The 20975-nt window shown below is 42.1% G+C and overlaps 1 protein-coding gene across 1 annotated transcript in view; it reads right to left on the reverse strand.

The window, feature by feature from the left end:
- LOC124998475 (xylosyltransferase 1-like) overlaps positions 1 to 20975 on the reverse strand; it is a 28737-nt gene that overhangs the window by 5158 nt on the left and 2604 nt on the right. Inside the window, exons 2-10 of the mRNA XM_047572913.1 lie at positions 11889 to 12441; positions 10263 to 10429; positions 9773 to 9975; positions 6363 to 6443; positions 5985 to 6201; positions 5651 to 5827; positions 3195 to 3463; positions 1250 to 1445; positions 686 to 1022 (exon numbers count right to left, since the gene is read on the reverse strand). Of these exons, the coding sequence (XP_047428869.1) occupies positions 686 to 1022; positions 1250 to 1445; positions 3195 to 3463; positions 5651 to 5827; positions 5985 to 6201; positions 6363 to 6443; positions 9773 to 9975; positions 10263 to 10429; positions 11889 to 12441 (2200 nt within the window). The remainder of the gene's footprint in view (positions 1 to 685; positions 1023 to 1249; positions 1446 to 3194; positions 3464 to 5650; positions 5828 to 5984; positions 6202 to 6362; positions 6444 to 9772; positions 9976 to 10262; positions 10430 to 11888; positions 12442 to 20975) is intronic.

Below are 20975 nucleotides of genomic sequence, written 5' to 3' on the forward strand. Positions count from 1 at the left end.
GTTGCCTGCAGACACTCATTACTGTAACACAAACAAACTGCCTTCTGCTACAGCCAAATATTTCAAATTTTGACTCTTCGGTCCAGAGCACCTGCTGCCATTTTTCTGCATCCCAGTTCCTATGTTACTGTGCATAGTTGAGTCTCTTGGCCTTGTTTCCATGTCAGAGGTTTGGACGTTTGGCTGCAACTCGTCCATGAAGACCACTTCTAACCAGACTTCTATGTCAGCAGAAGCTTGAAATAAGCATCTGCTGCACTAAGTTTCCTTGGCCGACCACTGCATCTACGATCCTACAAAATCCTTGACTTTGTGCAAGTGTACATATAAGGATTTTTATTAATTATGTAAATTGGGAAAAATAAACAATCAGTTTGAAAGCATACTTAGTTTACGGCACTTTTTCCACACCTACCTAAAACCTTTGCACAATACTGTAGGTGGACAGCCAAGCCCTTTTCGGACCAGTTAACTCTCCTGTATTGTTCCCACTCAAACAGAACCAACTTCACTCTAGCTCTGTTTGACCCCTGCCTTACTACCACCCATTTCAAATACAATAAGGCTTTCTATAGACGAAAGAACATCCTCAGGTCAACACCCAGGAGTCCACCTACATCTGGTTGACAAGAGACAAGTGCTGCTATTTTCTTGTGTACATGTTGGCAGTGTTTGGGTCGCCCACCTTGCTGAATGGGCTGTTGTCGATGAAACTCTAGAGGGGCTACGACGAAGCTGGTCTGGCCCAGTGGATTCCAGTGATGCAGCACCCTCAGTGTCCAAACGCCAGGCCTCAAAGGGGAGGTGAGCGGCGGCCGGTAGTGCGTGACCTCCGCCGAGGCGTCCACCAGGATGTCGTAGGTGGCAGCAATGACGTTGGTGGGGTCGATCCACACTATGGTGGCAGTCAGGTTGCTCTGGCTACGGCTCCAGCGCTGAACTGCCACCGGCTCGTCTTCGGGTCCCAGCAGGCCCCCCCAGTTCCTGAAGAGACGCTCTTTGGGATCCCAGTCTGTCCCGACCTGAAGAGGAGAATATCGGATTGGACTCTTTAGCTAAAGTTCCATATTTGATATCGTGAGATATCCTAAGGAGTCTAAAGTGATAAATTATTTTATGCAGTTTCTCTTCTGTGGATGCTTTTTAAGAATTCAAATTCAGGTGTAAATGAGCTGCGAGATTCATGTTTGGTTTGTGTCCTGGGAACATATTGAGACGATGGAAGTACAAATGTGTGTCTGTCTCTGACCTGGACATGCTGGAGCCTGTTGGAGGGGTGTGACGGGCTGGCCAGGCTGAAGTGGTCTTTGGGAGTCACCCAGGTCTCCAAGCTCTCCAGCTGCGTGGAGGCTTGGTTACTGGCCTCATGACGCACCAGGTACCCCTGGAACTGGTCTGACAGGAAGTAGAGGTGCACGGACACCGGGTGGTTCACGGCGACGTACCTGAGGAAGGAAAAGCGCTTGCGTCATGTCTGCTGTCATGTCTGTCTCATGACAACTGAAAATAAATGTTCGCTCCCCTGCGTGGTAATTTAACACAAAGCACGTGTTACGTTAGCAGTATCAAAGTGTAGTGAGGTCAGTCTGTCACTGCTCCTCAGTGTAGACCGAAATATCCCAGCAACTTGGATGGATTGCTGTGAAATTTGATTCAGACGTTAATTAGTCTCACAGGAATAGCAATATAGACCTGTTGTTTTATTTTCTGCAGGCTGCACAGCATCAACCCACCACCCAGAAATCTATCCCTAGCCTTTAAAACATGTCAAATGTTTCCTCTGATCTCTACAATGGAGCTCACCGTGAAGTAGATACCGACCAGGGAGTACACCAGACTGGAATAAACTGGAATTATCCATGAAATAATTTAAGTATAAAATCACAGTGGAGGGACTGAAATCACAGGTTAAAGCAAACACATTAGCTCTTTTTTACCTCCCCTCTCTTTCTCTCTCTCTCTCTCTCTCTCTCACACGCACACACTTACCATAATGCTGCCCCCACCCATGCTAGCCACCAATCCCCATCCAAACTCCAGCAACAAGTACCTCCTTGTACATACAGCGGGTCTCCACCCAACACACACACACACAGCTGGAAAAATCCAGCCTGCGCTGAAACTGAAGCCTGATTGTACCCCGGGACAAACTCGCCTTATCTTCACAGTTAATTTGGACTACACAAACACCAGCGGTTCCGAGTGTGTTGGAAAGATACATTGCATCGTTCCCTATAGACAGAGACTGTGCTGTTAACGATTTACTGACCCGACCCACTACTAAATGATGCATACAGTCAGCTCATTCCGCTCACAGCGGGTGAAATGACACCCAAACGGAAATCGTTTTTATTTTCTCATGGTTGTTATTGCGCTGTGCATTTTGTTAGTTTTTAAAGTTTGCTTTTAAAACTAAACTGTTATTTGACTTTTGTCGTGTACTCCAAACAGAAATGAGGGAGTTAATATTAGACTTGATTTTCCTTCTTGCTAATGTGATTAAAAGTGTAACGAGTCAGACGTATTTTCCTTCAATAAATCCGTAAGAAGCCAACATAAACCTCTCTCACAGGGCCATGCATCATTACGACAACCTGGGACATGTTCAACACAAAACTTTCTTTTGGAAAAACCTCGTGCTTCAGCTCCAACTTCAGCGGACAAATGCTCACAGATGAATTCAGGTGACATACCTGCGTCATAAAGTCTGAAATTAAATCTGAACATTGGTCCAAAGTCATGTCTGACAAACAGAAAAAACATCGCCTGCTGTAAACAACTTCCGCCACCGTCACTCTCGTCTTTACCTACAAAAACTTTCAGTTTTACATGAAGCAAATAGTTACATTTCTTTTTTAGTTCTCTTTCTGTTTTCTCATTGTATAAATTTAAGGAAGACGAGTAAATTTACTTGTTTAGCACTTATTAATTTTTTATTTTTGAGTCTAAAACCAAACTTGAAATACTAATAAATGCACAGGCCTATTACACTCTTGAAATGACCGTTTAAATAAATTAAAACCACAAATTTGAATGTGCTTTCTCTTCTAATAACACTATTGTTGTGAGTTTGTGGATTGTGAGTTTCATAAATGTTTCCTGTTTTTAGTACTACTGCTGGCCACAAGGATGAAAGCGTGGACAGACTGCGCCCGACAGATTCCAGCTCTCTTGGCACGCGTCTTTGGTTTTACCTGCAGCTGTTGTCGTTGGGATGCCCTTGCAGTGAGCCGGCGGCACGTAACAGTCCCATACGAGCAAAGGCGTGGTAGTGGCTGAGCGTGGAGTCCGAAAGGCTGCTGGGACTGTCCGTCTCCTGCTCGTAGATATTTTCCCAGTACGCCTGAAGGCCCGGGGTGCCTGAGGCATGTGCTCCAAACAGGTACGTGTCTAGTTGGCTGATGATCTCCTGACTGACGCTGGCCTCGAACTTACGGGCGAAGAAAGTTGGTCTGGAGGCTTGCTGTTTCCAGGACGACAAATGGAGACAAAGAGGGACGGTTAAAAGTTGTACCAATCAGATTTTTAATAAAACATTAGCAAAGAAGTAGGACAACACAAATAAGAAACGGCTTGAAATTAAAACATTTATCAAGGTGTACAGTGGTTTAAATAAAATTAGAAGGAACAGACTTCAGCAAAAGGTTAATCCTTCCCAGAAGTCCTTCATAAATCACTATCCTATGTTTATGTCCCTCATACCCACATAAACGCTAATCTTTACCAAAGAATACATCAAAACAACCTCGGAGCACCGCGCACAATCGCACGCTTAATCCAAACTGTGTGATACTGTAGCAACCACAGCCATAATATGTTAATATGGTGCATTCCCAGTCTTCTGAACACGATTCAAACCCAAACCCTAAAATCAAGCCTGGAAACCAGAAACCAGCACTTCTAAGGTCTGTCCTGACGGGAAATTTCCTCACTTTCAAATAATGTTGTCAGGCTCTAAAACTCAAACACACACACACACCGACAGATCTATGGCCGGCATGCTGGAATATCAAAGGAGAGTAGGGAAGAAAAAAAAGCTTAACCTGCTGCAACAACAATAAATCTTAGAGCTGGATGTAAAATAATATAATTTATATACATCAGAAAGTCAAACATGGAGTCGAACTGTCTAGTCTATGTTCTTATTATTATGTATTTATAAAAAAAAAACATAAATACATGTCTGAGAACATGGCAGGGCATTCAGGAAGGAAGGGGCATGGTTTATGACATCATCAGGAGGGTGTGACCGCACCGCACCACACCACACCACACCACACCACACCACACCACACCAGTTCTTGGGCTTCGGCAGCACCAGCGAACCAGGAAACCTGAGCCTAATGAGAAGCATGATGGATGACTGGGTAGCCTGCAGTGGATTTCCATATTCAGTTTGATCTGAGAAGTTATTCTGGGTGTCAGCAATCTGTCTCCTGACAGCTTAAGACAACAGTGGAAAGCAGTAGTTTCAGAGTCGCAGAGGATTTTTGCTTTACTCAGGAGAAGATCTGCCTCCACTGTATGTTCTGTACTCGGTCCGACAAACCTCAAGCTTTATTTTGTCAGTATTAAGCTTATTTTAGCCTTGATTTTTTTTCCTTTTACTTTCTTTAGTGGTTTATGTATTTCATTATTCATTAGACTTTATTTAAAAGCGTTTAGCAGGTTTTGCATTTTTATTATCAGTTTAAGGCCTAAAAATTGCAGAGTGGAAAGTATAGTTTCAGCATTTTTTGTTATAATTAACCTGTAACATTTATCAAAACATTTATTTTAATAAATCTAAAGCAGTCTGTGAAATGTTCACGTATCAAAACAGGTGATTCATTTCCTTGTGGCTGTAATCACTCCAGTGTGTTCAAATTCAGTTTCTTTCTAATAAAAATGTAAAGTGTGCATATCGTACTGTGAAATCTGTACGTGTCCCTGACCTTTACATTCAGAACTCATTCAGTTGCCTTTGGAGTGGGCGAACCCCGACATTATAATAATGACAACCTTCGAAACCTCGGCGGCAGCGAGCTACAAAGCTCTAAAAATACTTGCTGCCTTAAATATAAAGCTGTTTCCAGGATCAGCTCTGCATATAGAAACCATCAGCAGCCACAGACACTGTGCCCAGGTCTGTCGTTACAGGGAGTTAAGGACCGCCCGCTCGAGGTAAAAGCGGCACTGCTAATTTGTGAAAGTGAAGCTATTCTTGTTCACCCGCAGCTCAGAGAGGAGAGGAATAGATGGACTGACGGAAAGAGTGAAGGATTGACATGGAGATGTTCTGGCTGAGCTGGAGGAGGTGTACAACATTCCCACATAAAATCTTTATATACTGTCATTAGTGACTTAAAATGAAACCAAGAAAGATATCATGGTCACAATATGGGGCAGAGACCTAAAAACTGACACCACATCTGTCACTGGATAGGCATAATTACATGTCCTCCTCGTAGGATCGAGGCTCTGCGAATGTCTCCTGCTTTACTGAAGAGTCATTTTTTACTGCTAGTACTAGTTATTTTTAAGCGTCAGCCTGCACGCTAATGAGCTCTCAGCCAGTTCACAAATACGTCTAAAGTGTTGAACTAAGATTTAAGGTGGAATCAAGAAAAGTACTTTTCATGAAAGACAAACATTAAATACATGGTCTCACCTGGAAGCGTGGCAGATCTGAGGGCTTGAAGTCATTTGGCGAACAGCCGCACCAGTCCACGATGTGCTTGTACTGGCACTTACAGCCCAGTTTGCGGTTCCAGTTGGTGAGTCTCAGGTTGTTGTCCACCATGGTCTCGCAGTGGGCGCTGTTCTCCAGCACGGTGTGGAAAAACGACTGGAGGCAGGGGGAAGCACAAAAAAAGAGATTCTTCAGCTTTATCTTCCAACTTCAGCAGGAACTATTCTCTTATTGGGCCAATAATCCCCATATTTGTATATCTATGTAGAATGAGTTCATAAGGGCTATCTGAGTACTTGTGTGTGTCAGGTACCTCGGCAGGCAGCAGAGTGTAAGTGTAGAAGCGCTTCATGCTGCTGACCAGCTCGTCCCCGGAGTTCACAACATAATCCACAAAGGGCCTGTTGAGCAGGAACCAGTCAGAGCCTCCATCCACGGAGATGCCTTCTGGGATCTTACGGTCTCCAAGACGCCACATGTGGGTGTCGCACTCATAGAAGAGGCGGTCCAGACCCTGCTTACGGATGAAACTGAGAGGATATACACGAGAGGTCATTAAACAAGCAAGACTTTACGGCCAGTGTTTCTAGTACGAACTATGAACAAATAAGATTGCATCATCGTCGTCGTCGTCTTCATAAGAGCAAGAGGAAAAGTTGGAGATAGTGAAAGGAGACAGTGACTGACTAACCGTGCATTGTCTCTGCCGTGAGATTTAATGAAGTTCATGTTGCGGTATTTGGACAGGAAAGACACCAACTGTTCATTGGTCCTGAAGAAAGAAGACAGCTGTTAGTCCTCAACTTTGTCAATAATCAGACAGACTCAAAGAGACAAATGCATTTCCAGCATTATGCTCTAAATTGTGGTAAGATTTTACTTTCCTAATCTTCATATTAGGTCTGATCTTTATTTTGGCATGGATACCAACACTGCCTCTCCTTAATGTTTCTGAACACAAACACACAATCTGTCCCAAAAACCGATCATAAACCAGTCTAAAGCTAGTGCAAAACCAAGTCTAAGATCAGCCCCAAACCAAACCAAAGAACTCCAAAAAGCAATATCTAAATCTGTATGAAAACCATTGTAAACATCCAAAACAGAGCCTGAAATCAGGCTTCAAACCAACCAGGTCCTACGACAGTCAGGACAGAGACAGAAGACACAGAGACAGTTTGATTTAGTTTGTTGGTTTCTATCGTGTAATTTACTCCATTTAGTTGTGATCATGTTTCTGAAACATGTTACACTTTATAAACACGTGTTTGCCCACAAAAAGAAGAAAAATACCACCAAACTTTAGATTGGGCTTGTGCAATCTACATTTCATTTGTTCAGCGGAGTTTGTCCTTTAATGGACACACGTCTAAGCAGGATACGATAACATTTTTTTTAATGATGCGTCCCCTGTTTTAAACAAAGCAAAACAATCTTCCATTTAGGGGAATCAGAGCACATCCACGTAACTCGTTGTTTGGGACAGCTGGAGCAGTTTATTTAGCTGCCTCTTTCAGCAGAGGGAAAGCGGCTTCAGTGTGTGGCCTGAAGCAGAGGCAGCACATTCAAACAGCCACTCCCTGCACGTATGATAAGCTGTGAGAGCACAGGTCGAGCCTGAAGAGCAGACAGGACACCAGACAGACGCATCGCTTTGATTGCATTTGATTACAGTCGTTAAGACAAACCGCAGGCGAGCACGTGTGTGTGTTTGTGGGCCCGTTTGTGTTGCCATTGTGTCTTTGCACAACTGGTTATAATTCATTTAAGATGTTTCTCATGTAAGACTTAATTAAGTAAGTTGTGATCATCACAGTTGTTATAGCTGCATTTAATCCACAGATACTTAAAGGCATTTCATTTTAACATCTCATGTCATCTAAAATCTTGTTTGGCGTCCCTCAGGGATCACTCCTGGGCCCTTATTATTTTCAATCTGAATAAATGAGTTGTCATGTACGAACCTTCTCCCAGTATTGTTCGCGGACGACACAAAGCTCATTGCTTCTCATGAGGATTTTAACGCTCTAATTAGAATAGTTAATAATGAACTAGCAACTTTAGCGGAATGGTTTCAATAAAAATCAAATCAAATAAAACAAGCTAACCTTCAATGTGCAAAAAAGCAACTTCATGGTGTTTTGTAATGTTACTTCTTATCATCCGAAAGAGCAAGCTAAAAACCTTATCAATAATGTTGAAATTTAACTTATTTTTAGGAATAATCATTCATAACAATCTGGTCTAATCGCATTAACCTAGTATCCAAAAGATCTTCAAAGCTGCTGGACATATTGAGGAGCGTATGTCCCTTAATTTATTCCTCAGCTTATCTTTATACTATAGTTTTTTGCTGCCATTTATTAACTATTGTAACATTGCCTGGGCGGCAATTAAACTAAACTAAACTTATAGACTTGTCAACCAAAATAAAGCCAAATTTATTTTATTATTTTTTGCATTGTTCCTCAACAAATAAAAAAAAATACAGTTTACAATACATCTTCACCCTCACGTCACTGAAGCTCTATATTTCTATGCTACACAAATGCTTTTGAACTGAACTGAGTTTGTGTGACCTCCTACTCCTGACAAACGGAGTAAACAAAACTACCATCACACAGTGTTCCATTGACTCATACTCCATGTGCCTTAACAACGTCACGGCTATTGATGGATGGCATGGTGCTAATGCTGCGGCTGTGCTATGGATTTTAGCTGGAAGCGTGTTCGGACGGTCGCTTTAAAGGGAGGGCAGTGGAGAACAAATCAGTATGTGTGTGTGTGTTTGTGTGTGTGTGTTCTCGTGTGTCCTTCTCAAGGATGGAAAGATGAAGAAAAGGCCCAAAAATGAACATATTTAATCAGAATGGATAAACATCGACTTTAGTAAAAGATATCCGGTCAGGCCTTTGAGATTTTAATAAGGCAAATAAGGCTTATTATATCTGAAAGCCATTTCAAGCCGCTGTCCAAACTCCAGAGTGTGTAAATCTGAAAACGCTGGCTCGATGTTTTAGTGTGTACAGGATAAACGATGACCTAAGCTACTCAGCAGTGTACCAATAAAGTTTAAACAACCTTTAGTCACCTCCAACTCTCATTTTAAATGCCAGGATCAGTGCATCCACAGTTTTATTGTGCTCCAGTGGTCTGTTTATTTGATGTTTGGTCTCATGTTGCCTTGAATAAAAAAGACGTCTCTATCAGATTGGCATTAAGAATCTCCCAAACTACTAGATGGTGAGGAAAGAACCAGCTGGACCTCATCCTCCTTCAAGAATGGATGGATCGCTAGATACTCGATTAATCCCGCGGGGGAAATTATTGTGTTACAGCAGCATCACAACGTCTCTGCACCAGTTAAACACACTGATGAGCTGTGAGCCAAACCGGAGACTGATCTAATCCTCCACAAGCCTCTGTACGTGACCTCCTATCGTTCTTGGTGCAGCAACAGTGACTGAGTCATCGCTCAATATCTCCACTAACCACAGCCAAGCTCTTCCTTCAACAAAACAGATCTCCTTAAATCCCAAGGAAAGCAGTCAAGCCATTAAAAGAGCTATGCTTCAAAGATATAGACTCCAAGTGCACCCTGAGTGGATCCACTTGTGGTTTTATTGCTGACTAGATCCATAAGACTTTAAACAAACCAAACAAGGTTTGTAAGGGCACTGGTTAGTGGCTGTTCGCTGACACGGACCTTTAACAAATTAATGACGTGATCGGTAAACCCTCTACGGTCGTCTGCACTGGTTAATTCTGATCTGGTATTACTGGTATAAATGCTGAACCTATTTTAAACACATGATTCCTGTGAATCTATCTATTTCTTACATCTAAGATTCAGCCTGTCAGACCACATTTGACGGTTTCGAAACTTGCCTTGTAATCAGATCACCCATCTTTATCAGAGCACAGAAAACTTAACCTGTTCATGCCAACTTGAGCAAATTTACACATTGTGATCAGCCTGAACTGTTGAGTCGAACCAGCAACGGCACATTTGACACCAGATGGGAACAGCTGGCTGCATTTGCCACCGCAAAGTAAAAATTTGTCCCAAAACACAGCTGACTCTTCCATCCAATCTCTCACCTGATGGGGTAGTCGGCCGCGCTGAGATTGATGAAGAAGTCCCAGGACCAGTCAGCCATTCTGAGGAGGTCCTCCATGCTGCGTAGGTACATGGTCAATAGACTGGCCCCGCCCCAGATGGTGGACATCCTCCAGGGAGTCACTCGGACATTTGGGTAGCGGCTGGCCAGAGACAGCACCTCTCTGTGGAGGTAGTTGGACCTCTGAGACGGAGAGGGATAATTTAGTGGTAATAGCAGTTGTGTGTGTTTGATCCACACACTCAAGGATGCACAGTCCGCTACTTATTGTACATTATTTTACTGATGTGGGCAGTAACATGCTAACACATATTTAAGATATTCAAGAGTTCTATGAGGAAGGGAAGACTTTTGATATAATCTAAGAGCAGGTCAAAGACCCACTTTCCTACCCAATTCCTTTTGCTCCTGTTCATGTTTTTAAAAAATAAAATAAAACACTCAAAAGAAATACTTATCAGTGACCTCACCTGGTCCACGTGGATGTAGTAGTAGTGCGACGTGTGGAAGATGGCTTTGAAGAGGCGCTGGAACTGACGCGAGGCGCGGCCGTGGATGACCAGGACGAAGGCGATCCGCACAGGCGGAGACGCATCTGAGACACCCTCATCCCACTGTACATTGATGTTAGCCTTACCTGGATAGAGAGGTGGTCAAATGATTCAATAGGCAGTTAACAAGATTTAAATTTAAATTAATAACGGGTCATGTGAGCACCCAAGAACGTGGAGCTAAAAGATAATCAGTTTGTTAAAAAGTATTATTAATTATTGGTCTATTCTGTTGGTTAACTGCAATCCAAATTGTAGTTTATACCTAACCACCCAGTATTGGCTGATATTACATACTTCTAGGTTTTGAGGTCGCTTTTGGACCCATTCTTTACTCCAACTCTCCATTTTCACTTCCGCCTTTCCTGGAATCACTCCGTCTGGGCTGGCAGAGTTATATGCGCCTCTTATATACACAAACCGTCTGACAGCCTAATGTTTCTCCATCACCACGCTCACTCTAAAGATGCTGCGGGTCGAGGCCTGCTTGGCCTAATTAGTGACCTCTCCGGGTTGTGGGACATGCTGGCCTTGGAGTTTGAGGGGAAATGACTGTAATCACACGGCTCATTCGGACACAGACAGAGCGTTGGAGGTTGTGCACGCCCAGGGAAGCGCACGGTTCTCCTTGAAAGACCGAACACATGTCCGTCAAACTCAAACCGTACTCCTGCCCGGCTTCAGTCTGTGGATATAATGACTACTGTATCATCAAAGCAACCTATAATCATATAAATTAAACCTCAAGCGGCCCTGGGTGGTTCTGAGAGCAAGACTACGAGTAAATCATTAGTCAGCTTTTCTAAAAATAAGACTACAAACTGCTTGTTTAATTAGGGTGTAATCAAGCTGGTCGAGGATCATCCGAGCTGTGTCCCATTCATGCTGCACGTCCCTGAAAATAGAACTGGCAACCACAGGGATGCCTCTTCACATCAACGGCACGTGCCCAGTTAAAAATGTTCGTCAAGGGGTAAATTTGGAAGAAAAGAAAATCTCTCTTTGACTTTCTGCAATCTGCCACTTCAAAGCAACCATTTGTACATGCCGTTGCTTTCTGTCTTTCAAACGGTCACCCATTCATTTGCCCATTACAGGAGCACTATGTTAACACAAAGGGATATTTCAGTCCTAGAATCATACATTTAAAATATGTAAAAAACTTTGCGTGCTCATACATGTGGAAATACAGGCCGCCGATTTTCAGAGGAGACGGTTAAAGCTTATGTGTTCCAGGAACAACCCTGTCTGTAATTTAAATGTATAAGTATATAACAATAGTTGGACCAACTTCTCTCCAGCAGCGAAATATGGTTGTTCAGTCCTTCTACAAATCGGCAGTGATCAGTTCCAATCAGAGTTGTTGAGACATGCTCTCAGTTTTCTAATATTTAAAAATATAAATGTAAAATTTAATATAAATTTAATTGTGTGTGTTTTGCAATTGCATCTGACAAGTACAGTAGAAGAAAGTGTGAAAGATGGGAAATATTAACGATATATAACCAGTTTGCTGCAGAAAATACACTTCACACTACTCCTCACCTTCCATGGGGCAGTATCGAGGCACTTTCTCAGGCATCAGCGCTCTCTCTTTGTGTTTGCAGTACACCTCTACTATCTGCTGCCGACACTCCCGGCTCTTTGCTCTGGACAGAGCTGAAATGGCCTCTTTCCCGCTGATCTCACACTGCAGCTGCTCCTTCCTTGACCCCAGACCGGGTGGCATCACAAGAGAGGCCGGCTTCTTCGTCTGGTAGAACGGGGGATCCTGATTGGAGCCCTGAGCGGGTGCTGGGACGGTCGGCAGCTTGGGGTGAGATTTACGGATGTGGCTGTGGTTGTGATTGTGACCCACTACTCGGGGCTGGATGGGGGGGTACTTGAGGACCTCGTTGGCAGATTTGTCCAGCATGTTTTGAGCTTGGGCCTTATCCAACTTGTGTTTGGTGTTGCCGACTGACAATCGCTGACGTTGCAGTCGCGCCCCCAGGTTGCTGTTGCTGTCGATGGTGTCAAAGTCTTTGGGGACGGAGTTTTCATTATTGTTGCTGTCCAGGCGAAGTTTCTCTTTAGGACGGTGGGAGTGGTACACATCCTGTGGGGGACAAGAAAATAACATCCTAAGGAGAAGATAACACTGGCAACTTTACAACAAACATGAAGCTTGAACATCGCAAAAACTACTGCTGTGACATTTATGTTCCCATGAGGATAAACAAATAGCCCCTAAGAGCTTCACACAAGGCATGAGAGCTCTTTTATTTCTTGTGGACATTAAACATTAAACCATTCAAATTGAAAATTAGTTTCGGTCTGGGGTTCTTCTTCCTCCAAAGGCAAGAGGGGCTTTTACTTGGCTATGCACCAGTGTCCATTGTGTCATAATCCGTCCTTGCCTATCAGAGCTGGTTGGCGATGTGTGTGTGTGTGTGTGTGTGTGTTTCAGCAGCAAAGCCACATGACCTCCATGAGTATTTTAATCCCACAGATCTCCCCATATCTGTCTTTTCCAGGGATTGAGAGTGTGTTTCAGAGGGTGTACGTACATGATCCGAAGCCAGTAATATCAGCCCTTGCCACCTGCTCCTCAGGCAACCTTACATTATCTCATCTGTAATATCAGCTTAGAGGAATGTGTGTATGTGCAGAACCACCGTGCATATTTTCAGTTTTCCCACTAATGTTGTGCGAGCGTAACAGTGCAAAACCAGGAATGAAATCTCCAGTGTACGGGAGCAGATAAACGGCTCGCACACACTGTGGACCGAATTAACATACTGAGGATTTATCCTTCTTTTCTTGGAGCCTGTGTAATAGTGGCGTTAAAAGACGAATGTCTGACCTGGAGGTTTGTGTTCCATTTTTATGTAAAATACTTTTGTTTTGACCAATACCGGCCAGTTATTCTCCATCATTCACAAAACCACGACATAGTAAATGCAAAGTGGGCAGAGATATTCTCACACTGAGAAACAAAAACAAGCACAGAGACATGGAATGAAAGCAAAAAGATTCAAAATTACCACACAATGACTCAAAAGTAGGGGATTTCACGATACGATACGTATCGCGATACTTAAGTCACGATACGATGCATTATTGCGATATTATGATATTGTGATATATTGCAATATTCTACATAGTTAACTGAGAAATTTCATTTCAATGCAGCTTAAAATACACATTGTATATATGTACATCAGATAACACTGATAATTTATTGGACAAATTGAGTCCAATTTATTGCACTTGCACAGAAAAAGTGGTGGTGGATGTGTGGAAGTCGATCTGCCCAAAACATTACCTTTTATTTTTATTTTAAAATCAATATTAAGACATTCAAAATTGATATTGTATCAGAAAAAAAATGTTGCGATATATATAGCGATATTTTTTTCCCACCCCTACTCAAAAGACCTCTGTCAGTCTGAGGGTCTCCCATAGGAGGGGGATAATGATTTTTGCTAGTTCAGACTCAGGGACCTTTTGGCTTATAATCCTTTCATACCTGGACGCAGATAAGCAGCACGCAAACTGACAGGAGGATTAACCTATAAAGTATATTAAATATTCAAGGAGGTTGTAACTGAAATGTCAGACGTCTTGTTTTTGAGGAAGGTGAATGAACATTTTAAAGGTTTTCTCAACTTCCAGACTCTCTGGAAAATGTCCTCGGGCAACTCTCGCTGTAATTTTTGCATCAGAATAGCACACGACTCCCCTTCACACACAGGTCTCTCCAAAGAGAAAAGCTGTGCGTTTTTTCCCAGAAGGCCGTGCATTCCATGGAGACCGGCCACAGCTAAAATACCACCGCTTACCTACAAAGACATCATTCTTTGTACTCACGCACACACACAGGGACTGAGTCATTGCTTTCTTGCTCGCTGTGTTCTTGTGTGAGTCAGTTTGCTCTCTGCCGCTCTCGTCCTCAGCAGGTTGTTATTGAAGTTGTGCTCGCTGCCTTCAAACCTCCTGCTGCTCCACCATAAAGGCGACAGAAAAGAGACAAGAGAGCCTCCTCCCTCGGGCGCCCAGGGTGAGAGACATTAACAGAGGACAGAGGAGAGAGGGGAAGAGTGGGAGGAGAGAGACCCGTTGCTCTGACATCTGTTGATTACAGGCGAGGATCTTAAAATGCTAGCAGTTTGTGTGACAATAAAAATGTTGATCACACCCGTGTATTCGGTGCTGCTATTTGTATGTGACCTAACGAGTTGTAGACTGGAAGCCAGTCCAGACGACTTCACTCATTCACAAAATGTTTGAGGAGGAAAGACACTCCAGTGGGAACTAAACATGCTCCAGGAGAGACGACGGCCAATGAAATGAATGAATATATCTTCCGATAGATTTTGACTGTTTTAATATATCGATTTTAAAAGAAAAAGTAAATGTAATGTTTACTGTAATGTTTTTATGGTTCAATCGTGAACCACTTACGCGCTTCCACCACCACTTTTCCTAATAAACTGGAAATGGATCCTTTAGATTAATATTGTTTTTTAACTCGATTTGTCTAATGAATTATCACTGTCATCTGATGTACATATATACAACATGTATTTTAAAATTTCTCAGTGAACTATGTAGAACATTGCAATGTATCACAATATCATAATATCGCAATAATGTATCGTATCGTGACTCAAATATGTGATACGTATCGTATCGTGAAGTTCTCACCAATCCCCACCTCTTAATGAATTCCCAGTGTCGTGTTACCAAACTCTAGCTACACTGGGCTAGAATTTTGATAAACATTACCAAGTCCTAATTTCATCTCTTTCATCTTAACACGTTTCATGTGTGGACTGAAACCAAAAGTGAACGTATCCTTCTAATATTTATAATGGCTCTGAATCAATCAATAAATCTCAGGGATCAATTTCTGGTCCCCTTAGGACAACTGCTTCATCATTATGTCTTATTTTTTTTGTGGTTTTATTCCTTCACAAATCTTATATATTTGTTGGCCTGTTTGTGTTGGGATCGTTGGCTGTTGAAAATCTACACAAATAAATAAACAGAGCATCCATTGTGGATTAATCTGCAGCTGAAAACAGTCCCCAACAGATGGACTATTTCGTTTTTCTTTGTCCGGTTAAAAATAAGGTGAGTATGTGCGCTGGCTGTTTATCGCTGGATCACACACAGAGCGCTAATAAAATTTCTCGAAGCTGGAAGGCACATTTTTGGCAAAGTGTGACGGCCTGAGACAAGCTCATCCTTCGCCAATATTGCCATAAAAATAAATAGCATCTTTGGAGCAAACAAACATAATAATCCTTTTCACTAGCCAACATCAGCAAATGTTAGTGTTTAAGCTAAATCACGCTATCAGGTGAAGAAAAACCCCTTTACAGAGGAAACACATCAATCTGAGGATTCTTTTTGAAAAGACTGACTATCAAAGCAAAGACATCGAGCAAATTGAGATTTCTTCAACTGTGGACAGTTCCGTCCACTATGAGGAGTTGCTTCCCCGGAGCAATAGCGTGGCTGCACTGACTCATCATATAAGAAAAGCAAAAGGCTTTTCTAAGAATTAATACGGGATGACAAATCATGCATTCAGACTGACTGACAGTTTATTTTCACTTTTAAGCATTTAGTTCTCTCATGTTTCGCATAAAGCACACTTATTTATAAATGTACACTGTAGACAAATTGCTAATTCAGCATTTCCTTCACCGCATAGAGAAAGTGGTAGAGGAGAGTGGCCGTCGTCAGTAATTATAAATTGTAATAAGTGACAGAAAGATGGTAAAACGCCTTCACATGAAGCAATAAAGAGCTCTTTCACTGCACTCTGCATCTGTACACAGCTCTGGTTGTGCATTAATCAGAAACTTGTGTAGGTGTGTTTGTACTGCGTATACCTTGCAGACTGTAGGCAGTAAAAGCTTTATAGGTTTTAAAGAAAAACACCCTTGATTTTTCCATGTTTACAAATCCATGCAGGAAGCCAAAAAAGGGTTGGGAAATGCAGTATGACAACTTTTTAACCTGCAACCCCACAAATGGAACATTTAACATCCCGTAAAATTGTATGTGGCTCAAGAGAATACTTTTATTTTGGAAGGTACAGATTGTCAGTTTTAAATTCCCCATTTTGTCTGCGTTTTTAATAGTGATGCCAATGGAAACTGCACAGACCTCTACAAAGACCAGCTTCTGAAATGTTACTACCTCCATCATATAGTTAGTACTCTACACTTCGCCATAGCCTGCAGCCATTTCGGAGACAGTTAGATTAGTTAGTTAGTTAGACAGTGGCTAACATTTAGACTTGCAAATTTGGTATCGATAGCTTTTGATGCTGGTACTTACTACCAAACTTCTAGAAAATGAAAACCTGCTTAAAACACCCATAAACAACAGACTAGGCAGAGACCAAACATTGCATACTATGAAGAGGAAAGTCCCTTTCTTAAAAATACCAACACTGATTATGATCTCAGCGCCTCATGATCCCAGGAGCAGATAAAGTAAGTAAAAAATAAGCGGTTGCTGTCATTTGCACATCAAGCTGAATGGCAGCTTCATTTGAAGTGCAAGGGGGAAAGTTTATGTCTGCAGACTCTGCTGAGAGAGAAAAGCAGGAGCACCCCCTACAAAAGAAAATGAAGGAAGTTCTAAACAACAAAGGAAAAACAGAGCCAGATGGACAGAAAGTAAGCTAAATGGACTATTATGGGGGCTGAGACGGTGCTGTAAAACCTGGCTGAAGCAGCCCCAGCACCCACAGGACCAATCAGGATTATACCGGGGATTTAAATCCATCCATGTCAGATTTAGTAAGAATTATCTCAAAGAGAATAGAAAAAAAAAACATAAAGCAGCTTTATGGTTTTAACATCAGTCCGTCATGCTAAATCATTAAGTGTGACAGAAGCAAATCATTACTTTTATATCATATCCAGAGGGTGTGTGTTCGTTCCAGATTTGGTGGCTCTGTTGACCCACAGCCTCAATTTAAAACGAGAAAACATTTAATTAGTATTTTAGATGTTTGTGCATCACAACCGGGACTGTCACAAATTCACTATACAACTGGAAAACAAAAGCAGACACCCACTGGAAAAAACAAGGAAGTCCTTCACACTTGTGGATGGTCTGACTCCAGCATCAGTCCTGAGGCAATAACCCAGACTAAACTAGTCTAAAACCAGAGTCCTGATCTCAACAACATAGACTCAAGAGCCAACTCGTAACCACCAGTCGCAGATAAAACATCGTAAAAGACCAGTCTAAAAGCAAGACTGAAACCAAAGTCAACATCTAAACATCATGGGTTAGGGTTAGGGTTAGAACTTATTCTGGGATTACAATAAGAATCATCAGAAATACACAGAGTAACTGGTTCTCCAATTAAAGAGGCTCCAAAAACTAAACCAATCCAAGACTGGTCCGAAACAATTATTGGATACTTATTTATAAGTAATGCTAGTCATCAGTAACTTATTTTAGCATTTAATGAATCAGTTCACTTACATTTCTCAGTAATTTGACCTTTAATGTATTTTTTTAAAATACATTTTTCTAGAAGACAACGCTGGTATGACTCATAGTGCATCATCACCAACATTCGGTGTGTTTCCAGCCCAGATACAATCATCCTGTCATTTCATCTCTGGTCCCTTAATGTGATTTGTCACTGAACAGGGAGAGAAACGGAAATATTACACACCAGTCTGCGCTAACCATTCCTTCAACGCTCGCATAAAGAATATCTTACATTTAAGACACATTTCCTCTCACTTTTATGACGACGCACCCAACAGATCAGCCTGGACCAAAGTCAAGGACACTGCTTTATCCCAACACTCACTCACTTCCGTTAGCGCTCCGACTCTCGGTTTATAAAAATTAGCAGAAATATAAGAGCGCATACACACACAAACACACATGCACAGAATTTGGGGATTATCGAAGAATCTAAACAAGATTATAAAATATAAATCCCATCAGAGAAACCTGATCCAAACCAATCCCCTAATCTGATCTGACCTGGCTGTGAGGATGCGAATCCCCTGCGATACACATAGCCAGCACTCTGTGTGTGTGTGTTTGTGTTTGACTGCTGCAGCTTCCACAGTACTCACATTCATGTTACACTAACGTAAAAAACCCCTAGGGTTTGGCTTTCGAGCAAATTGATGGCAGGAGGAGAGTGTTTATAGGTGTGTCTGTGTGCATCGTACCGCAGGACCTAGAGTACCGACTGTTGGTCTCCAGTTCAACGTGTTTATTGGAGTCACGGATGGCGCCACAGCAGTACAGCTCTCACATTCATCACACCTTTGGGTGTGGGGGGGCGGACATCTTTCTGTCTTCCCATCTCTCCAATTGTGAGGACAGTAAGTATTCTGAGTGATTTTCCATAAAGTATTTTGGCTATTGAATCAGGTTTTAGAAGGTCTCCTGTTTTTGTGTTTGCTCATTCAAACACCAGAAGACACCGGGAGAAGATCGTACCTCAATTTTAATGAACCAGGCTATGCGAGCCATCTACACATGCCATGTTTTGTCTGATGACAAACACTCAAAAACACAAAAGATATCAAGCTTAGTGTCACAAAGGTCAAAAAACAGAACGAGACGTTCAGATATTCTACTGGAACTTCTTGCTAGTTCAATCCAACCTAAACAACAACAAAACTAAATGGGATGCACAAACAACGTTTTGAAGGACCCCTTCACGGCTTGTAAACAGTGTGACGTATTTTGAGGGGCGGGGCTTAGCTGGAGGCAAAACATCTCAAACATTCTAATCTATAAACGCTGGTTAGCATAATTCAACAGACTGTTTTGGCAAGAATGGACAAGGAAGACACATATTTTAGAGAATAGGCTAATACACTACACCCGAGACTGGGAGTGTTATTAGGTTAAGTTAACTCTGACTGATGGGACTATATTCACCAACCCCTACACTCTCACTCACTGGATGGACAATTTGACCAAAGGAGGACACAGAGGGGATGAAGTCTGGTCTGTCTTTATTAAGTGAATCCTCTCCAACAAAGATATTACAAGAAGTAAGTGGAACCACTGTGGAGGGCAACGTAGTGAATGCAACTTCTGCTTTGACACCCCTGAAACACACAACTAACATTGCGCTAGCTATCGGTTAGCGTTAGCATTAACATGTAATAAGAATCCCCCAAATAATGATTAATTTCATTTCAATCAATCAATTTTAATTTCGGTCATAATTTGGTCCTAATCTTACCTCATATCAAGTGTGCGCTGCGAGCGTTGTTGATGATAGCTTTCAAGAAAAGTCTTCCCTCTGTTTTGCCTCCAGCTAACGTTGTGACGACACAGTGACGTAGGCCATGAAGGCGTCTATATGTCCTCACTTGCACAGTGTGAAAAAGTCAAACTGGCCCCACACACAATGACAGAAGCACACACACAGACCTTTTGCGGGGGTTGTTTCAGTATTATTGAGCTCCTTTTCGAATGATCTTTTATTGGAAATAGGATGCTTCTTCCTGCCAATAAACACACCCACACACATGTAGTTTATGACACCATGGGAACCAGGCAGCCCTGAATGCTGGAGGTTATCTGTGTGTGGAAAATGGAAGGGCCCTACATTTTTATGAGCTCTGTCATGCATTATTCCCAAACTTAATTAGTTTTCAATACATTACTGCAAATCAGTTAAATAAAACCGGTCCTGCACTACATTTTAATTTGCAAAATATGCACAAATCAATTACAACACGCCGTTTGGATTTCATTAGGGGGCATTTTAACCGATGCAGAGAAAATATTCTTCTGCACGCAAATGGACAGTCCTACAACCAATGAGAGACATTTTGTTGTCAACAAATTTAGCTCCACGGCGCTCAGATGTCTGGTATAACTACTCGCTGTTTCTGTCTATTGTTGCACAAACCACATCCAAAACACTTTCACTGATTCGGCAGATCTTCGGTGGAGCATAACCAGTTCCCAATTATGAGACTCCAGATCAACTTTCCAACACAAAACCTTCCTGAGCGGGAAAAGGCAAGACTAGGAGAATGCACATTAGATAAAAATAAAGCTTGTATTCATCACCAGAGGAGGAAATTTTGTTACAAAATAAAATAGTAATAAAAAACATCTTTGTGCTTGGGTTGAATAATTCACAGGAATCCCATCAGGAGATAAAATATTTGATCTCTCTGCCATCTCTACCAATGACATAGTCAATACAGATAGCGTTCATTATTAAGGCACAACTGCAGACTGAAAATACTAAGAGTTAAACCGTCATTTCCTTCAATTAAAACTATTTAACTTAATATCAGAGACTTGTAAGGAAGCCCGAGAGTAAACCTAATTAGTTTTGACTAATCAGTGTCTAAACCCAACTCATAATGTCATGGAACAAACTTCGCAGCCTCCATGCATCATCCCCATCAAACACTTCATTTCCATTCATACAATTCTGACGCACCTGAGTCTGCAGAGCTTCGTGAACACAGGCCATGCTCTGTATCCAAACATGCACGACGCACACAGACTCCCGTCCAGCCGGTCTTCACCGACTAATAACACGCTCCTCTGATTCCCCCGCTCAGCGATGTCTTCACCGCTTTCTAATAACCCACTTAGCTCTCATTCATG

Source organism: Mugil cephalus, chromosome 20 (assembly GCF_022458985.1).
Source record: "Mugil cephalus isolate CIBA_MC_2020 chromosome 20, CIBA_Mcephalus_1.1, whole genome shotgun sequence".
Classification (NCBI taxonomy): Eukaryota; Metazoa; Chordata; class Actinopteri; order Mugiliformes; family Mugilidae; genus Mugil; species Mugil cephalus.